General features: G+C 48.1%; 1 protein-coding gene across 4 annotated transcripts in view; it reads right to left on the bottom strand.

Moving 5' to 3' along the window:
- Positions 1–19398, bottom strand: part of TSPOAP1 (TSPO associated protein 1) — a 316942-nt gene that overhangs the window by 97550 nt on the left and 199994 nt on the right. For all 4 annotated transcript variants that reach the window (XM_075335393.1, XM_075335394.1, XM_075335395.1 and 1 more), the window contains 3 exons: positions 15243–15332; positions 7990–8112; positions 1061–1165 (listed from right to left, as the gene is read on the bottom strand). In XM_075335393.1, the coding sequence (XP_075191508.1) occupies positions 1061–1165; positions 7990–8112; positions 15243–15332 (318 nt within the window). The remainder of the gene's footprint in view (positions 1–1060; positions 1166–7989; positions 8113–15242; positions 15333–19398) is intronic.

Raw genomic sequence — 19398 nt, 5'->3', positions numbered from 1 at the left:
AGCACTGTGTACCCCATGCCTGACGCGCGTTTCGCGAGGGCTTCATTAACAAGGCGTGTTTGGACATGGATATGTGTGTTCATATTCTGGGCACTTACTATGGTGCCTTGTGTACATTCATTGCTGTTATCTTCCTCTTTCATACTTGCCCTGGGAGGTCAGTCTAGTTTTGTTTGGACTAACTTTCTGCTCATTCCTTTATTAGGACTGATAACATGCTTTTCAGGTTGCTGTGGTTTTTCATTTTCAGCTACTCGTGTCTATGCCCAATGTCATCCTGTGCAGTTGCATTTTTCCCTGTTTTTACTTTATTATTGCATAAAAGCAAGAAAAATTATTGATTTTATACATCTCTGGTGTCTGCCTTTTATCTAAGGTTCTATGTCCTTAGACCTTTGTTTTATATCTATTTATTGAGGTTCTTTACCTTTACTTATTTATTATTTGGATACTGTTTTGATTTGTAGACAGATTAAGCAGTTTTGCAGAGAAAAAGACCAGTAAGTGGGGAAAAAGGATTTTTTTCCTTAACATACTGTATTTTTAGATTTTATCTTCATCTATACCAATAATTTATGACAGAATATTAAAAGTGTTAACATTTAAAGGATATTTCTGGGACTTAAAATGTGCTTAAGCACTAGCAGGCAGGTAGTTGCTAATAACCTACCTGTTGCGCTGGGAGTAGTTCTTCGCCAGCACAAAGCAGTCACAGACCGCTACTGCGAGCGATTCAGCCGCTTCTGCTGATGTCGAGTCAATGGAGTGTCACCTTCTCATCCACTTTGCTCTGTAGTTCGGGTGGGACAATCAACATTATGCTAACTGACAGCCGGGTCCCCCAGTTAGCCAGCACGGAGCCGGCTGTCAATCATTATGATGTCGGCTGTCCCACACCGTATGCAGAACCAGCAGCGGACTGTGAGCGCTCTGTGCTGGCGAAGAACAGCGGCAGGTACAACAAGCAGGTTGGTAGCAGCTACCTGCCAATTAGTTCTTAAGTATACATTTTTTTTTTTTTTTAAAGTCCCAGATATACCCTGTAATTACATTTACCCACCTGTTGGAGACGCTTTACTTCCTCTTGCCTTTTCTTCAAAGCTATTACAGCATCTTCATGATCTTTCTCCAGCTGTTGCCTTCTCTCCGCCACATCTCGCATGTGCTAAAACAAACAAGGCTAACACATCAGTTTTCCCCTCTGCCTAACTATTTAGTAAAAGGGAATCTGTCACATGAGAAAACGCTATTAAGCTGCAGATAATCCACAGGTTAATAGAGTTTTGAACCTGCCCGACGCCCGCAGTGAGAGCCCCACTGCCGGGAAGAAATTAACTTTATTCGTCCAGGCAGCATTCAGCTTCCAGTCATAGGGGTGGCCCCACCGCGGGTTCAGTCACTGCTCAGTGTATAGTGAGCAGTGGCTGTATTCCCACCCCCGGCACTGACAGATGGCTGCTTTCCATTATAACTAGCTGTCTGTCAGTGCCATGATTACTGTATAGTGAGCGGTGACTGAACCCGCGGCGCCGCCGCCCCTATGACAGGAGGCCAAACTCTGCTGTAAGGAACAAAAGTTAATTTCCTAACAGCAGCATGGCTCTCACTGCGGGTACAGGGCAGGTTCAAAATGCTATTAACCTGCAGACTAAGCACTTATCTGCAGGTTAATAGCGTTTGTTTTTTCACAGGTTCCCTTCAAACATAACAAGAAAATTATCCACTAATCATAGAAACTATATTTCCTTCTTAGTCAATTAATTTTGGGTTTTACCAAATATCTTGTGGTTTCACTGCTTCACCAAGTATTTACCATCCCAGACTACAGACATTTTGTTAGGGCTGTGAGGTTAAAGGGGTGGTTCACCCATATTTTTTATTGTCTAGTTCGATATTATATTGAGAAACAATGTTTCTCTCAAATACCTTGTGTTGGCAATAGTGCCTGTGAGAGGCGCTATTGCAGACCGCTGTTCCCCGTCCAGTGACATACCCGTCAAATGCTGCACACGTCACATCCGTGCAGCCGGCTGCATTCTTCCAGACTACAGCGTGTCTCCTGCTCCCCCCTCCCTCACAGCACGTCTGCCGCTCCCCCTCCCTCTTCGCAGAACGCTGCAAGCAAGAGACGCGCTGTTCTGTGAGGGAAGAGGGAGGAGGAGCAGGGAGCAGATGGGCTCAGAATGCAGCCGGCTGCATGGATGTGACGTGTGCAGCACTTGACGGAGACGTCACTGGACGGGGAACAGCGGTCTGCAATAGCGGCTCTCACAGGCACTATTGCCAACACAAGGTATTTGAGAGAAAGGCTACATGCGCACGCTGCTTCTTTTTCGTGTTCACAAACTGCAGCCAAAACTGCAGCCAAAACTGCACCTTGTCAGAGAGAGCCTGGAAACGTCACAAAAAATGTAGGTGCTTTTTTGGTGCATTTTTGCTGCTTTTTTTGTGCGTTTTTGGCTGCAGTTTTGTCAACAATTGTTTCATGTATTTTTCAGTTCAAACAAGCCCATAAAGCTTGTTGAATTGAAAAAAAAAATTAGAAATAAATAATTAAAAAAAACTGGCGTGCGGTCCCCCCCAATTTTAATGCCAGCCAGATAAAGCCATACAGCTGAAGGCTGGTATTCCCAGGATGGGGAGCCCCACGTTATGGGGAGCCCCCCAGCCTAATAATATCAGTCAGCAGCCGCCCAGAATGGCCGCATCCATTAGATGCGGCTGTTCTGGGACTGTACCCGGCTCTTCCCGATTTGCCCTGGTGCGTTGGCAAATCGGGGTAATAAGGAGTTATTGGCAGCCCATAGCTGCCAATAAGTCCTAGATTAATCATGTCAGGCGTCTATGAGACACCCTCCATGATTAATCTGTAAATTACAGTAAATAAACACACACCCCCGAAAAATCCTTTATTAGAAATAAAAAACACAAACACATTCCCTCATTACCAATTTATTAACCCCGACAAACCCTCCATGTCCGGCGTAATCCAGCATGCTCCAGCGTCGCATCCAGCTCTGCTGCATGCAGGTGACCGGAGAAGCAGCAGACACCGCCGCTCCGGTCACCTCCATGCAGCTAATGAAGACAGCCGCGCGATCAGCTGAGCTGTCACCGAGGTTACCCGCGGCCACCGCTGAATCCAGCGGTGGCCGCGAGTAACCTCAGTGACAGCTCAGCTGATCGCGCTACTGCGTGGAGCTGACAGGAGCGTGGAGCTGACTGACAGGACGGGACTTTCAGCGGCGGCGGTGGCAGCGAGAGGGGTCCATCATCTCCCCTGTGCGTGCATGCTGGGGATAGCGGTACTTCGGGGAACACGTGGAGAACGGGACTATCAGCGGCGGCGGCAGCGAGAGGGGGATGGACGTTGGCAGCTGAAAACATTGATTTTTCCCTCTCGCTGCCGCCGCTGCTGATAGTCCCGTCCTCCACATCATCTCCCCTGTGCGTGCACGCTGGGGACAGTGGTACTTCGGGGAACACGTGGAGGACGGGACTATCAGCGGCGGCAGCAGCGAGAGGGAAAAATCAATGTTTTCAGCTGCCAATGTCCATCCCCCTCTCGCTGCCGCCGCTGATAGTCCCCGTCCTCCACATCATCTCCCCTGGGGACAGCGGTACTTCGGGGAACATGTGGAGGACGGGACGGGACCACTTGCCTGACCTCACTTCCTGACAAATCACCTGCGTTTTTGGTACCAAAAACGCAGGTAAAAGGCAGGTAAAATGCACCACTTTTGATTAGCATGCATTTTTCCTGCGTTTTTGATGCCCTCATTGTTTTCAATGGGTGACAAATGTTGACAAAAACGCAAGAAGAATGAATATGCTGCATTTATTTGTCACAAACTTTTGACAAAAAAAAAGCTGACAAATAAACTGCAATGTGCGCATGACAAATCTGACTTCTCATAGACTTTGCTGGGAAGTCAGATGTCAGAAAGTTCAGCTGACAAAACTGCAGCCAAAAAAGCAGGAAAAAAGCAGGAAAAAAGCAGGAAAAAAGCAGGAAAAAAGCAGGAAAAAAGCAGGAAAAAAAGCAGCGTGCGCATGTAGCCAAACATTGTTTCTCAAGTTTCTCAATATGATATCGATCTAGACAAAAAAATATGGGTGAACCACCCCTTTAACTTTAAATAACGGAAAACTAATTAGTAACATCTTCATTGGATTTAAATGTGTCCAATCCTGTGTGCTTGATGAAGGGGAAATCAGGAGCATTCAGCCGCCAGCTATTATATGTGGCGGACATAACCCTCTTCTATCCTATGAGGGAAGCATTGGGGTACCGTATTTTTTTTATAACAGAGTTTATTAGCACTGTGTTTGCTCATACATCCAGATGGGTTGGATACTTATTTTGCCTGAACTAATTAATTTATCCCTGGTTTATGTACCGATTTACAGGATTTTCAACTGGGTGCTTTACTAATGGAGTTACATGCCCAGATAAATCCTCCTCTCCTCTGAAATATCCTATGCCTAGTTTTTCTTCAATAATTCCCTTTGTATAATCATTAGAATTAAAATATTATGACATTTCAGAATTTTAGGAATGTGAATACCTTGGGTTGATCAATAAGTTTCTTCACATCTTAATTATAACAGAACTTAATTTGGGTAAGAGAAATTAAATAAAGTTTCTTAGGAAGAGATCATATATGTCACGGGTGGATATGCAGCAAGGTAGCCAGTGTTTATTTATTTATTTTATTTTATTTTGATGAGCCTAGGAGGCTATCACTGGTTCCTAGTGCACTTTTTTCTATCTGTGATATATACTGTATTATGAATTCTTTGAAGGGAAACACTTTCTCCAGTAAAAGTAAGACATTACATATTTTAGGTACTAAATAGTGATGGGCGGACCCGGACTGTAAAAGTCCGGATCTGTGTGGTTTCAAACGCACCTGAGTGCCAAACCCGGGCCTGGAATTCTCAGGGAATTCCGGCTAATGATCCAGATCCAGCACTTGGATAATAAAAAAAATTAAATAAAAAGGAGAAATAAAAAAAATAAAATAAATCAAACACTTCATACTTAACATGGCTCCGGCGTGGCTGTAACTGCTCCCGCTCATTCATTTCTGGGGCCGCTCATTACCTTCATTGCATATGCACTGCTTTCCCCGCCCACCGTTGTCTGTGATTGGTTGCAGTCAGACGTGTCCCCACACTGAGGCAGAGTGTCTGATGCATCCAATCACAGACCCTGTCTGCAGATCTATATTGTACAGTAAAAATAAATAATAAAAAAAAAAAAATGGCATAGGATCCACCCATATTATGATACCCAGCACAGATAAAGCCCACGGCTACAGGTTGCAGACCCCAGAAGTGCGCTTAACTTGGCTGTGTATCAAAATAACAGGAACCGCGTGCGTCTTTTTAAAATAAAAATTTAAATAAATAAATTTAAAAAACGGTGTGCGGTCCCCCCAATTTTGATACCCGGCCATGATAAAGCCGATAGCTGGAATTCTCAGGCTGGGCATGGTTATTGCCCCCAGCCTAAAAATAGCAGCCTGCAGCTGCTCAGAACTGGATCCATTAGATGCAACAATCCCAGCACTTTACCAGGCTCTTCCTGATTGCCCTGGTGCGGTGGCAATCAGGGTAATAAAGAGTTAGTCACAGCTCACAGCTGCCACTAAGCCCTAGATTAGTGAAAAACACCAAACAAAACACCAAAATAAATCCTTTATTTGAAGTAGAATTCCAAAAAACACCGTCTTTTACCACTTAACCCCCAAAACACCTCTGCAGGTCGGATGTAATTCACACGAGGTCCCGTGACTATTCCAGCTCTGCTACATCTGAAGTCAGAGCGCACAATCATAGAACATGATTGCCCGCTGTGGACATCAGCAATGAGAAGGGACTTCACTCAGGTAAGTTACGGGCACAGCTGAAGGCTCCCACGACCCTTCACTTGTGACCGCAGCTAACCCGACCTCAGGTGGTGTCAGTAAAGTCCATAAGCTCACCTCAGGTAGGGTCACTGAATTTAATGAAGCACCCTGAGGTCAAGTTACCTGTGATCACAAGTGGAGGGCCGTGGGAACCACCTGCTGTGCCCGCATCTTACATGAGTGAAGTCATCCCTGCTCAGTCCACAGAGGGCAGTCATGTTCCATGATCGCGTGCTCTGACTTGAGATGTAGCAGAACTGAAATAGTCGTGGGAACTTGTGTGGATTTTGTCAGATCTAAAGGGTTGTTTTTGGGGTTAATAAAAGTGTCGAAAGAGGGTTTTTTTTGTATTTTATTTAACATAAAGGATTTTTTCGGTGTTTGAGTTTATTTAGTTTTATTTACAGATTAGTAATGGGGGGGGTCTCAGACGCCTCCCATTACTTATCTAGGGCTTAGTGGCAACTGTGAGCTGCAATTAACCCTTTATTACCCTGATTGCTACCGCACCAGAGCAATCGGAAAGAGCTGGGTAAAATACCAGGACTGTCACATCTAATGGATATGGCAATCCTGGGAGGCTGCTATTTTTAGGCCGGAGGGCTAATAACCTCGGGTCTCCCTAGCCTGAGAATGTCAGTCCCCAGCTGTCTTTACCATGGCTGGGTATTAACATTAGGTGAGGTGGGGGGACTGCATGCAATTTTTGAAAATTTATTTAAATAATTAAGAAAGAAAAAAAAGCGCCACATGCACTTCCTCCTCTTTTGATATATAGCAAAGATACGCGCAAGGCTGGGGGCTGCAGCCTGTAGCCATGGGCTTTATCTGTGCTGTGTATCATAATATGGGGTGACCCAACGTGAAATATTTTGTTTCTTTTTATACCACGATAGACGCACATAGCATCTGTCATTGGAAGCAGTCAGCTGACACTCAGGGTGCGAGCGCGTCTCACGGCATGAAATCATGCCCATGCCAGTGGGTGGGGAAAGCAGTGCATATGCAATGGAGGTAATGAGTGGCCCTGGAAGCGAATGAGAGGTCAGGAAGCAGTTACAGCCACACCGGAGACTCGGCAAGTATAGCTCGCTTGCTCCTATCCTCCTAATACCATCTACAATTATTTTTCATCACCGGATTCTGGTCTCCTTAGACTTGCATGGGGACTGGCATCTGGTCAGAGATCCAGGATTAATTCTGGGCCGGAACCGGAACTTTTTTTTTTAAATTCCGGTTAGGTCTGCCAGTCCCAGTTATCTACGAATCTGCCTATCACAAGTACTAAATTAAAGGGAACCTGTCAGGTAACTTATGCCTTCTAACTTAGTAGCAGTGTGATGTGTGGCCTAGTAACCCTTTCCTACCCATCCCTGTGTTGTAATATTGTGTAATGTGAATGTATAAAAATATGTTTTATTACTTACGTGTACCCTATGTAAATGATTAGGGGCTCTAGCCCCATGGGCGTTGCATCGCCCTGTGGACGTGATACCATGGATTTACATGAACGACGTACCTTCGCTCCTTGAGATCATACGCATGCGCACTTATCATTCCCGCAGCCTTTTTATCTGGATGCTTCCTTCTCGTCTTCAGATGCACTCTGCGCATGACCGGAACCGCAGAAGTCTTCTGAGCATGCACAGTGTGCGTCTGAAGCCGAGAAGCAAGCACCCGGATAACAAGGCTGCGGGAATAGTAAGTGCGCATGCGCGGGATCTCAAGAAGCTACGGTGCGTCGTTCATGTGAATCCATGGTATCACGCCCACAGGGGCATGATACCACGGAAAACATGCAAACGCCCACAGGGCAATGCAACGCCCATGGGGCTAAAGCCCCTGCTCATTTACATAGGGTACATGTAAGTAATAAAACATTTTTATACATTTACACACTATTACAACACAGGGATGAGTAGGAAGGGGTTACTAGACCACACATCACACTGCTACTAGGTTAGAACACAAGTTACCCAACAGGTTCCCTTTAAAGTGTTCTAGTTTGCATTGGTGATACATTTTTCTATTTTATGGTTTACCAGGTGAATTCAACTGGAATTGTAATACAAACCTTAAGCACTTCCTCTAGGTTCTCCAGCTTGCTTTGCAATCTCAGAATCTCCTCAAGAGCAGAATCCCGTTGCTCAGTCACTTCAGTCAGATGTCTCTTCAAGTCGGCATTTTCAGATTCAACCTATAGAAAACAATAAAACAGTCAGACACCAAGGCACAAACAGGTGTATTAAAAACCCTGTGCATTTTTAGATCCCAGGACTTGCCCTGACAGTTTCTTATAGGTTACGAATCCGCAGTCTACGCCTGTTCTTTTTATTTAAGAAATTATTAGACAGCCAAAGGCAGAAGTGTTCCCAATAAACCCCTAAATGTCATGACTTTCTATCTAAATCTGGGTCTGAACTTCTAGATTCAGGGATTTAGAGCGCGATCCCATAACTCTCTGTGGCCGTGTTCATTATGAAAAAGCGAGATCTCGATATCTGCACTAACTCAGCGCTGCTGTGTACTTTACTAAGCAGTTACTGAACCACATTAGATGCGGCAGCACTGGGTTAGTGCAAACCAGGGCTCGTTCTAACACAGCGTAGCGAGTTGTATGATCCCAGGTGTACTTTTGTAATGATAAATAACTCTCCCCTGTTTTTTTTTTTATTAAACTGTTTTCCACAGTAATATGCAATGTCAGAGCTTATTTACTATCCACAGTCATCAAAATAAGAAAGATGTCAAACCAAATTAAAAGGCTACTGGGCCCCTTCTGCTAGTGGTGTGTAAAGTGAGAGAAGGATTTGTGGCCGACTGAAATAGATTGTAAAATATGTAGTACTGCAGTATCAAAAAATAAGTGCAGATATGAACTTCTAGGTGAAAGATGAGGAAACTTGGTGCCATTTTCCATTAGAAGATCGAAATTGGGGCTGTTTGGCTAAAAAAGAGAATTTTGTTTACTTACCGTAAATTCTTTTTCTTATAGTTCCGTATTGGGAGACCCAGACCATGGGTGTTTAGCTTCTGCCTCCGGAGGACACACAAAGTACTACACTTCAAAGTGTAGCTCCTCCCTCTGAGCTTATACACCCCTTGGTGAGCAGACCCAGCCAGTTTAGTGCAAAAGCTGAAGGAGAATAGCCACCCACAAGTAGAACAGATCAAGAGCCGGAACAACCGGAGACTCTGCCCACGACAACAGCCGGTGAGAACACGCGGAACAAGAAAATTGCCAACAGGCAACAGGGAGGGTGCTGGGTCTCCCAATACGGAACTATAAGAAAAAGAATTTACGGTAAGTAAACAAAATTCTCTTTTTCTTTATCGTTCCTTTGGGAGACCCAGACCATGGGACGTTCCAAAGCAGTCCCTGGGTGGGAAATAAACAGAATAAACTAAGAAGTAGGCAGAACCTAACTTCACAAATGGGCGACAGCCGCCTGAAGGATGCGTCTGCCCAAACTCGCATCTGCTGAAGCATGAGCATGCATTTGGTAGTGCTTCGAAAAGTTATGCAGGCTAGTCCAAGTGGCAGCCTGACAGACTTGTTGAGCCGTAGCCTGGTGCCTAAAAGCCCAAGAGGCACCGACAGCTCTGGTCGAATGTGCCTTGATCCCCGGCGGGGGAGGCACCTGAGTACTCTGGTAGGCGTCCGAAATGGTCGATCTAATCCAACGGGCTAAGGTCGGCTTAGAAGCAGAGAGGCCCTTGCGCCGACCTGTGGTTAGCACAAAAAGAGAAGTGCACCGCCTAAGTGCAGCGGTGCGAGACACATAGATCCAGAGCGCCCGCACCAGATCCAGAGTATGCAACGATTTTTCAAAGCGATGAACAGGAGCCGGACAAAAGGAAGGTAGGGTAATGTCCTGGTTAAGGTGGAAAGGAGAGACCACCTTAGGAAGAAAGTCCGGAGTCGGACGGAGAACCACCTTGTCTTGATGAAAAACCAAAAATGGTGACTCCGAAGAGAGCGCAGCCAAATCAGAGACTCTCCTGAGGGAAGTTATGGCCACCAGAAAGGCCACATTCTGTGAAAGACGATACAAGGAAACTTCCCTAAGAGGCTCAAAGGGGGGTTTCTGCAAAACCGTAAGAACCAAATTAAGGTCCCAGGGATCCAAGGGCCGCCGGTAAGGCGGAATGATGTCAGACGCGCCCTGCATGAAGGTGCGGACCTGAGCCAGCCGAGCGAGACGCCGCTGGAACAGAACAGACAGAGTTGAGACTTGTCCCTTGAGAGAGTTGAGGGACAGTCCTAGCTGCAGACCGGACTGTAGAAAAGACAGAAGGGTCGGCAAGGAGAAAGGCCAAGGAGGATGGTCGGTAGAGCGACACCAGGACAGGAAAATTCTCCAAGTCCTGTGATAGATCTTAGCGGAGGAAGACTTACGGGCCCGAGTCATAGTGGAGATGACTTCAGGAGGAATACCAGAAGCCGTCAAAATCCAGGACTCAAGAGCCACGCCGTCAATTTGAGAGCCGCAGAATTCGGGCAGAAAAACGGACCTTGCGAGAGTAGGTCTGGACGGTCCGGGAGATGCCACGGCATCTCCACGGACAGATGGAGCAGGTCTGGATACCAAGCTCGCCTGGGCCAGTCCAGTGCAATGAGGATGACTCGACGGCCCTCCATTCTGATCTTGCGCAGGACTCTGGGCAAGAGAGCTAGAGGGGGAAACACGTAGGACAGACGAAACTGGGACCAGTCTTGAACCAGAGCGTCCGCGGCGAATGCCTGAGGATCGTGGGAGCGAGCCACGTAAACAGGAACTTTGTTGTTGTGACAGGATGCCATTAGGTCCACGTCCGGAGTGCCCCATTTGCGGCAGATTGACTGAAACACTGCCGGGTGCAGGGACCACTCGCCACCGTCCACGGTTTGACGGCTGAGATAATCTGCCTCCCAGTTTTCCACGCCTGGGATGTGGACTGCGGATATGGTGGACTTGGAGTCCTCCACCCATTGAAGGATGCCTTGTTCCTCCAACATTGTCAGGCGGCTGCGTGTCCCGCCTTGGTGATTGATGTAGGCAACCGCTGTCGCATTGTCCGACTGTACTCGAATGTGCCTGCCCGCCAACAGGTGGTGAAAAGCTAGGAGAGCTAGAAGCACGGCTCTGGTCTCCAGCACATTGATTGAAAGGGCTGACTCAGACGGAGTCCAAGTGCCCTGCGCTCTGTGGTGGAGACATACCGCTCCCCAGCCGGATAGACTGGCATCCGTGGTGAGGATCACCCAGGACGGGGCCAGGAAGGAGCGCCCCTGGGACAGAGAGAGGGGCCGAAGCCACCACTGAAGAGAGCTCCTGGTCTGTGGCGACAGAGCCACTAACCTGTGTAAGGAGGAAGGCCGCTTGTCCCAACAGCGGAGAATGTCCAGCTGCAGGGGACGCAGATGGAACTGGGCAAAGGGGACAGCTTCCATTGACGCCACCATTTGACCCAGCACCTGCATCAGACGCCTGAGGGTATAACGGCGGGGCCTCAGCAGAGAGCGCACTGCTAGTTGGAGGGACTGCTGTTTGACTAAGGGCAACCTCACAAGTGCCGGCAAAGTCTCGAACTGCATCCCTAGATACGTGAGACTCTGGGTCGGAGTCAGAGTGGATTTGGGCAGATTGACCAGCCACCCGAATTGGGCTAGAGTGGCGAGAGTGAGCGAGACACTCCGCTGACAGTCTGCGCTGGATGAAGCCTTGACTAGAAGGTCGTCCAGGTAAGGAATCACTGCCAACCCCTGTAGGTGCAGAACCGCAATCACTGCTGCCATGATCTTGGTGAATACCCGAGGGGCTGTGGCCAACCCGAAGGGGAGAGCCACAAATTGGAAATGATCTTCTCCAATTGCAAAACGTAGCCAACGCTGGTGTGAAACTGCAATTGGCACATGCAGATAGGCATCTCTGATGTCGATGGATGCCAGGAAATCCCCTTGGGTCATTGAGGCAAAGACTGATCGCAGAGACTCCATGCGAAAGTGCCGTACCTGAACATGCTTATTGAGAAGCTTGAGATCCAGGATGGGCCGGAATGTACCATCCTTTTTGGGGACTAGGAAGAGAATTGAGTAGAAACCTCTGAACCGTTCCCGGCCGGGAACCGGTACAATTACTCCGTTGGCCTGCAAGGATGCCACGGCCTGTGAGAAGGCGGCGGCCTTGGAGCAGGGGGGTTGAGAGAAAAAATCTGTTTGGCGGTCTGGAAGAGAATTCTATCCTGTAGCCGTGGGAGATGATCTCTCTCACCCACTGATCGGAGACGTGTTGAAACCAAGCGTCGCCAAAGTGGGAGAGCCTGCCACCGACTAAGGACGTTGCTGGAGCGGGCAGATAGTCACGAGGAGGCTGCCTTAGTGGCAGCACCCCCTGCGGTCTTCTGCAGACGCGCTTTTGGGCGCCAGTTGGATTTCTGGTCCTTGGCTGAGTTAGTGGACGAGGCCGAGGGCTTAGAGGACGACCAGTTGGAGGAACGAAAGGAGCGAAACCTCGACTGATTCCTACCCTGGGCAGGTTTCCTGGCTTTGGTTTGTGGCGTGGAAGTACTCTTCCCGTCAGTAGCTTCCTTAATAATTTCATCCAGCTGTTCTCCGAACAGCCGGGACCCAGCAAAAGGGAGCCCAGCAAGGTACTTCTTTGAAGAAGCATCTGCCTTCCACTCTCGAAGCCACAAGATCCTGCGGATAGCGAGGGAATTAGCCGAAGCCACCGCAGTGCGGTGAGAAGCCTCCAGCATGGCAAACATGGCATAGGATGAAAAAGCTGAAGCTTGGGAAGTCAAGGTAACCATTTCGGGCATAGATTCCCTGGTGAGGGAATGCATCTCCTCTAGAGAAGCAGAGATGGCTTTGAGAGCCCATACTGCTGCAAAAGTCGGGGAAAACGAGGCCCCCGCCGCTTCATATACGGATTTGGCCAGAAGGTCAATCTGGCGGTCAGTGGAATCCTTAGACACAGGGGGGTCTACCTTTGGGGACTGAGCCCACTCCTTGACCACCTCAGGTGGAAAGGGAAAACGGTCATCAGAACCACGCTTTGGGAAGAGTTTGTCAGGACAGGCCCTGGGCTTGGACACAACGGCCTGCCTGAAAACTGGAGTGGTTAAAGAACACACTCTTTGCCCTCTTAGGCGAGGTAAACTGGTGCTTTTCTGCCAGAGCGGGTTGCTCCTCTGATACTGGCGGATTGAGATCCAGTACAGAGTTAATGGAAGCAATCAAGTCACTAACATCTGAGTCACTTTCGGACAGATCAATGGGGTACATGGAGTTAGCCTCCGAGCCCCCTGTAAAGGCATCCTCCTCAACCTGCGAGTCCGCTCTTGAATCAGAGCCGGGGGAGGAGGAGGGAGAGGGAACCCTATGTCTCTTCTTAGGAGGACGGGGTCTGGGACCTGATGATGAATCCTCTGTGAGCTCCGGTCCTCAGAGAGCCCTAGCAGCAGAGGCACCCTGTGAGGGGGGCTGATGCATATTCAGCAAAGTCCTGGACAGAAGTCCCATGGACTCAGCAAAAGACTGGGAGATAGACCTAGAAAAGGATTCTACCCAAGCCGGGGGCTCAGCCACAGGAGCAGGAGCAGCCTGAGAGACCACTGGGGGAGAGACTCCAGGCTGTGGCACCGCCAAGGTAGAGCAGGCATCACAATGTGGATAGGTGCTGGGTTCAGGCAGCAGGAGCTTACATGCAGCGCATACAGAGTAAAGGTTTGGAGCCTTGCTCCTCGTGTGAGACATGCTGCTGGAGTTGGGGCTCTGCCAGAGAATGAACCCCAGAGTATATACAGAGGTCCACAACCAGAGCCGGTTGTGGCTTACCAGACCGCTGTTCTGTGCAGAGCGGTGTTGTGTGCCCTCCAGATCCCGGAGCCCGGACCCCCAAACAGCACCTCAGCAGGGATGCAGAACGCAGACCAGCGCTGAGTGAACTCTGAGAAAATGGCCGCCGGAGCGAGGAGAGGGGGCGGGACTTGCATGAAGAGCGGGATCTGGAGGGCCATAGAGACCTACAGGGGAGGAGACACTCACAGCAGTGGGGAGTGTCCCTCCCTTGTGCAGAACGGCCGCCGGGAGGAGCCGCGCTGTCCCTCTGCATGAGTGACATGCGAGGGCAGTGAAACGAAACTAGGCCTCCGGCGAAGCCGGGGCCTAAATTTGAGCGGCGAGGCCGACGCGCAGGCACCATCGGCGCGGTTCTCGGGCGACAGCTAGAGAACCCGCCGGAAATGTCAGTAAATACAGCAAGCACACTCTCCCCAAACAATAAAGCACAGGGACCCCCAAATATAAACGCCTCAGGTACTTAGCTGCTGAGACGCAGGGCCAGGTCCCTGGGGATGAGTGCTCCGGTCCAGCAGGGTCCTGAAGGGCTGCGGATGGAGACCGGTCTCCTGCCAGGCATGGAGACCGTGCTGGCTCCCACTTCAAGCCAGAGCCCAGGAGGGATGGTGAAGGAGCACGGTATGTAAGGCTCCAGCCTAGGAAATCAACCTTACAACACCGCCGACTCAGTGGGGTGAGAAGGGACATGCCGGGGGTCCAGACGTGGACCCGCAGTTCTTCAAACTCATTCCAAAAGGAAAAAATCATATGAGAATGCATGTGTGGATGTATGCCTCCTGAACACAAAGCGATAAACTGGCTGGGTCTGCTCACCAGGGGGTGTATAAGCTCAGAAGGTGGAGCTACACTTTTAAGTGTAGTACTTTGTGTGTCCTCCGGAGGCAGAAGCTAAACACACATGGTCTGGGTCTCCCAAAGGAACGATAAAGAAATTTATTATTATAAATAAGGACTTTGCAGCGTTTTGTTCTCTTTCATTTGTTCGGCTCTGCTGTTTTGGACGTGTTTTATTACTCACTCTATTGTGGTTTTTAAAACACCACTCCACTCTTTTTTTCATGGCTAGAGTTGCGCTTTAAATGTAAGCCCCCTGCCCTCTGTCTTGTACTCACCCTCTGGCATTTTCATGCTTTCTCATGGTGAGATCTTTTACCAGTAACTTCTGATTGGCTGGAAAGCAGAAGTTATGTCACAAGTGCTCAATAAGAGTCTATGAGAGCCAGAACGAGACCACAATGAGGCTCTCAGAGTTGTATTGATTTCTGACCTCTGGTGTGCTACATGAAGCACTGAAGCTGCTGGCGGGACAGAAATTGCCACAGACTGACAGGAGTGGCAGTGATAGAAGATGAAGATGCCGGAGAGTGAATATAAGAAAGGGGTCAAGAAACTTAGATTAGAAAGAAAGAACCCCCCATCCCCCCCAAAACACTAGAGTGATGCGTTAACGATTTTCTGCATAATTCAGAAATTGTGCTGACCTTGGCCGCCCTCTTTACTCTGCTGCAGAGCCTTGACCTTTCTTCCACAAGACATGCATTCTCCGCTTGCACCTCCTGAAGCCTAAATTCCTGTTTCCAAACAAAAATCAGAAAACCAATGTTAGGTGCAACAAGGCAGCACTTTGATTTATGGCAACTTGTGTATTAAAAAATAAATATAGTTCATGCTTTATGGGCTAACTGACCAACTCATATCCTCTTGCCACGTTTTGCATTGCACTATACAGTATATTTCGGTGTGTACTTGTGGTAGAGGTTAACAGCGTCAAATCTAAAGAGCTTCTGAAATCATTACATAATAAACCCACTTACACGAGACACAGGGAAGGAAAATGTTTTTTAGATTCTTAATAATGAAGGAAAACACAATGCACTTGTAGTATTATCCCTCATGTGGGAGATGCTGATTTATAAGGAGGTCTGATGGGCTCTATTGAGATTCCCATGAAGTGTGTCAGAAAATGGAGCCGGAGGATTGAATACAGCCTGCAATGCAGATCTGAACAGAATAGATGTCTGTATTATCCCGTATTATTTCCCTTCCTCTTAAAGTGAACCTGTCAGGAGCAATATACACCCAGAACCACAAGCAGTTCTGTGCATATTACTAATCCCTGTATACACTAGCATAGGTAAAGGGATCTTTAGAAAAGGTATTTCTAAAGATTCTTTATAATATGCTAATGAGGCCAGCGACAAGTCGCAAGGCCGTTAGTTTCCTTGGCTATTCGGCCCACATAGTATGCCCACAGGGGTGTGCTAACATTCTAATGAATGTGCAGTGATGCCGCACATACCTCACTCTTGAAGGCGGCCGGCGGAGGATGAATGCGCACTGCGCATGATTCAGAGTCCCCGGCACTTCCGGTCATGTGCACTATACTGCACTGAAGCTGGGAAGCTTACACCCGGCATCAGTTTAGTGCACATGATCGGAAGTCCCCAGGACTCTGAATCATGCACAGTGCACATCCATCCTCCACCGGCCGCCACCAAGAGTGAGGTATGTTCAGTGTCACTGCGCATTCATTAGCATGTTAGTACACCCACAGGAGCATACTAAAATGCTATGTGTACCGATCAGCCATGGAAACTAACGCCCTAGCGACCAGTCGCTGGCCTCATTAGCATATAATAAACGATCTTTAGAAATACTTTTTCTAAAGATCTGTTTATTTATGCTAGTGTTTTACAGGGACTGTTAGGCAGGGATTACTAATATGCGCCCAGAACTGCTCGTGGTTTAGGGTGCATATTGCTCCTGACAGGTTCACTTTATTACAGAAATAATGATACATACAACAGATATCATATAAAAATCAATGTATTCATATGAATATTGTATGATTTCTATTCTCCATAGATTAATGCAATCAAATAGAATCAAATAGAGCATGCAGCATGTTTAGTCATGTGGATATTATATGGCAATGTGCCCGTGAAAACACACACAAATAGCTGTATTATATAAGAAAACAGTATGAAGGACAGGAAAAGTGACAGATACTCATGTATGAGACTTTAATGTCATCATTGCTCTAGTCAATCTGCAGCCGCAGAATAATGTCCTACATTGCTTTAACATCACATTATCTTTACCAAACTCTGTCTGTGCCAGATATAATAAAACTGCTCCTCCAGGCACACCTTACTGTAATTAAAGATTTCCTTTCATGTCTGGATTTGATACTCGGGTGACAGTGCTGATATTACAGACTTCTGAGAAAACTGAATAAAAAATTGGCTGCTGCACAAAGAAGAAATGTGGGAAACCTGTCACGCATCTGCTATAAGAAGGCAAACGATATGAATATTAAAGCGTTTAGCTGTATAAAGAAAAAAGAATTACAAAAAAGCAGATTATATATTTCCATCAATTATATAAATGTGCAAGAAGCAAAAGCTTTGTGGAAATTGGACTCAAGGATATATTCTCATTAAGCAATTCAGTTCAAGGAGGTCCACTCCATCAGGCACAAGTAGTACAATGATATAACAGTCACTGCACACCATGTATGAAATATTGTGCCATAAGTGACAAGGAGGATGTACATAACAAGTAGCCCAAGGAGCCTGTCTTCATGCCCATTAGTCAAAGACAAACAACATAAGTATTTTTCTAAAGAGAAAACATAATTCCAGCAAAAAGTATCACTCTATCTGCAGCTGTCATGGCCTCTATGTACTCTGCCCAATGACTCTGGGGGTAAAATAAAGATTTAAAAAATCTGGGTCTAACAAAGCCCATACCAAAAATCCTCAACACCAATATATTTATATTAAAAAAAACCTAGAAAAAAAACCCAAAACAAAACACTGCTTCTGACATTACATTTCAACTTTAAAACAAACTTTACAATTAGTTTTAGGCCTATGTAATGTTAAACAACAATATTGCTTGCGGGGCATGGCTTTGTTTCTGGAAGTGAGCATGACTAAGGGAACCGGTCAGGTCCCCTATACCCTCTAAACCAGCAGCATTTACATTTCCATGTCAAAATTCCCTCCCAAACCAGTCCTGTATTACATCATTCTGTAAAATAAAACCTTAAAAATAACATCTATTACCACTGTTTTTCAGATGCTAATTAAGCCACTGACTAGTTGACAATGGCTTAGTACCCCAGACTAGTTGGCCCTCTTTACATGTTATCACGCCACAGTGGATGGAAAAACAGCTTCTGTATCTCCGATCATGTGCAGTGCGCCTCTCTGAAGACGGGACAAGTACACCTGGCTTGTGAGGCACACTGACGCTGACAAATGAGGTGCGCGCATGCGCAAAATTTCCAAGATCTGCAATGACGCCTGAAAATCATGTTATCTCACCATCAGGTGGATGACTCATGAGTCCAGCACCTTTACCCTCAGTTTCTTTAGCAAGGAGATCTGTTTGGGGTTGTTTCCGCTCTCATTTATGTAATTTCCTCTGGCATAGCTGACTGTTATCACCCCTTACCTTATTTATCATTTATACATGTATATTTGCCATTGCGTGGTGCCCACTCACATATCTTTCTACACAGAACATTCTGTCGCCTGTGTACAACAGAGAAAGACGTTTCATTTGGGCGCATAGCAGTCGCAGGTTGACCCGTCCTCTCCCTGCAGCAGCTCCGCCACCAGCAGCACCAAAGCCATGTCCACATCCCATATTTCATGCTCTTGGAATTTTTTTGCACCCCAAAAGAGTGCGGAATATTACACGGCCTGTATACAGAGAGAGAGGTCCCAGATTATTCTACTGCTTGTTTTCACAGTTCCCCCACAGAACCAAAATGTCAGCTCCTAGAGCAGGGGTGGGGAACCTTTTTTCTGTCGGGGGCCATTTGGAAATTTCTACCAACCTTCGGGGGCCGCACAAAATGATCAATGTTTAAATGACCCTGCTATATTGGGTGAAGCAATTAATTAACTGGGGGCATGGGGCTGGGGGCACAGACACCACTGGAGGGGCTGGGAGCACAGACACCACTGGAGGGGCTGGGGGCACAGACATCACTGGGGGAGGGGGCACAGACACCACTGGGGGGAGGGGGCACAGACATCACTGGGGGGAGGGGGCACAGACATCACTGGGGGGAGGGGGCACAGACACCACTGGGGGGGGCTGCACACAGGACTGGGGGGAGCTGCACACAGGACTGGGTGGGGGCTGCACACAGGACTGGGGGGAGGGCTGCACACAGGACTGGGGGGGGACTGCACACAGGACTGGGGGGGACTGCACACAGGACTGGGGGGGGACTGCACACAGGACTGGGGGGGGACTGCACACAGGACTGGGGGGGCTGCACACAGGACTGGGGGGGCTGCACACAGGACTGGGGGGGGCTGCACACAGGACTGGGGGGGGCTGCACACAGGACTGGGGGGGGCTGCACACAGGATTGGGGGGGCTGCACACAGGACTGGGGGGGGCTGCACACAGGACTGGGGGGGGACTGCACACAGGACTGGGGGGGACTGCACACAGGACTGGGGGGGACTGCACACAGGACTGGGGGGGGCTGCACACAGGACTGGGGGGCTGCACACAGGACTGGGGGGCTGCACACAGGACTGGGGGGCTGCACACAGGACTGGGGGGCTGCACACAGGACTGGGGGGGCTGCACACAGGACTGGGGGGGCTG

The sequence above is a fragment of the Anomaloglossus baeobatrachus genome, chromosome 2 (genome assembly GCF_048569485.1).
Source record: "Anomaloglossus baeobatrachus isolate aAnoBae1 chromosome 2, aAnoBae1.hap1, whole genome shotgun sequence".
NCBI lineage: Eukaryota > Metazoa > Chordata > Amphibia > Anura > Aromobatidae > Anomaloglossus > Anomaloglossus baeobatrachus.
The sequence above is the reverse complement of the archived record's forward strand: the minus strand, read 5'-3'. Positions and strand labels throughout refer to the sequence as shown.